The 1,944-nt window shown below is 64.6% G+C and overlaps 1 protein-coding gene across 1 annotated transcript in view; it reads left to right on the forward strand.

Annotated features, from left to right (window-relative positions):
* The window catches only part of EMIHUDRAFT_123316 (hypothetical protein), a gene marked incomplete at both ends in the record, with an annotated part of 6,038 nt that extends 4,584 nt beyond the window's left edge, over nt 1-1,454 (forward strand). The window contains one exon of the mRNA XM_005780623.1: nt 972-1,454. Within this exon, the coding sequence (XP_005780680.1) occupies nt 972-1,454 (483 nt within the window). The remainder of the gene's footprint in view (nt 1-971) is intronic.
* Nucleotides 1,455-1,944: the final 490 nt, after the last annotated feature.

Consider the following 1,944-nt stretch of genomic DNA (forward strand, 5'->3'; position numbering starts at 1 on the left):
GCGTGGCGCCCGGGGCGGAAGTCACGTCGAGGAGGACGGACGCGACCTGGCGCAGGAGGAAGATCGAGAAGACGATGCCTGGGGGGAGGCGCGGCACGCGTGACGGACGCCCATCGAAGCAAGGGAGGGCACACGCGCCGGCAAGGGAGTCACGCTGCGGTGGCGACGCCGCCGCCGAGCCGTGAGGGCTGGGAGAGCGCGGCTGGGAGAGCGCGGACCGATGATGCCGGTGGCCACGATGATGGGCGTGGTGAGGGCGCCGCTCGCCAGCGGCTCAATGCCGCCGTTGACGCACTGCGCCATGTCGAGAGAATCCATGGTGCGAGGGTGCCACGGAGTGTCCAGTGTCCACTGAGTCCGGCGGTCGATCCGAGCTCACGCGAGGTCAGACGCTCTCTTCATCAACGAACGTTACGAGTACGTGACCACACGCAACCAAGCGTAGTCGCGCCAACGCCGTGGTAGAGCTCTGCGCAAGTTGCGGATACACCCTGGTCCCCCACGGCGTTGGCGCGGCAGTTCACGCCCTGCACAAGCATGGTAAACTCCCAGTTCCGCAGGAGCTCCTCTGTCTCTCTGTCTTCGCGGTGCCAAACCCCTATCTGATGTTGGGGAGAACGGCGCTACTCGAGTAGGGGAACTCGAGTATCGCTACTCGAGTAGCTAGCCGTTTCGCGTTGGGCTGGCCGCCACACAGGTTTTGCTCGCCGCCTTTGTTTGGCTGCCCATTGCCAGCAAGCAGGGTTTGATTTCCCGTCGCAGTCTTTTTTGCCCAGTCTCGCCGACTCTCGCAGCCGAGCACCATGTGTCTTGTTTTGCCAACAATACACTTAACCATGACGCCGCCTCGTAATGGCTCTCGTCAGAACTCAGAAGGCGCCACACATTTTACGTCGCACAGCAAAAGTTGGCGAAGAAGCGGCGCCGCGTTGCATCGTGACGAACACCCAATGGCCGGTTCTTCCACGGAGATCTTGGAGAGCAACTCGTCTCTGGACCCCGCGATCTTCGGCGATGCCCTGCTGCGCGACATGGCCAAGCTCTGGATCCGGACGCTCGACGGGAGGAGCGGCCAGCGCCGCCGGCCTTCGCCAGCACTGCTAGCCGCCGCCCGCCAGTGGCAGACGTCTCAGGAGCAGCAGCGGCGGCGGCGGCAGCAGCAGCAGCAGCAGCAGCAGCAGCGCCGGCCGGCGCCGGACCCGGCCGCTCCGCCGCCTGCGCATGCCGAGAACCCACGCTGCTGGCACAAGTGCTCGCTCGGCGGGGAGATCCGAGTGCTCGCTCTCTCTACCGAGGCGGGCTTCGCCGAGGTGCACGCGGCGGCCTGCGCCAAGTTTGGCGTCAGCGAGGACTGGCGACTGCTCTGCCGCGATGCCGCCGACGCCGCCGACGAGCGCGGGGCTGACCCTCCGCTCATCACGCTCCTTGCAGCGAACCAAGGGGATGCCGTCTAGAGCGAACTCCGAAACCGAACGTCGAACGAACCGCGAGTTCACCGAACCAGTTCATCAACCAGAGCGCCAGTTCGCCCGCGAAGATCAAGAAGAGATTTTTAGCAATTCCTAAGATCAAAGGCTGGCGCGAGAGGCTGGCTGGCGGCGTCCTGGGAGGGTGATGCGCATCTTACTTTCTTCTTTCTTGGAACGCTAGGTTGGTGGGGTCCCGTACCACGCGGCATCGACCCTATCCAGTGCTCAAGTGCTCAAGGTTGTAGGCGGGGAAATCCGATCTCGATTGTAATAAAAAACTCGCGGCGTCCACTTCACTTCGCCGAGTCGGCGGAGGGCGGCGCCGCAGGGGTGCCCGAATCGCTGCTGCATCCCGTTGCCTCCCGCGCGATATGCTGCGCCACGCCGCCAAGCCGTCCACCCGCCGGATCGCGGTCGGGGCGCGGGCGCTCTCCTCTAACTCGCTCCTCAAGCAGAGGCTGATCGAGCTCATGCC

Source organism: Emiliania huxleyi, assembly GCF_000372725.1.
Source record: "Emiliania huxleyi CCMP1516 chromosome Unknown EMIHUscaffold_2101, whole genome shotgun sequence".
In the NCBI taxonomy this organism is placed as follows: domain Eukaryota; phylum Haptophyta; order Isochrysidales; family Noelaerhabdaceae; genus Emiliania; species Emiliania huxleyi.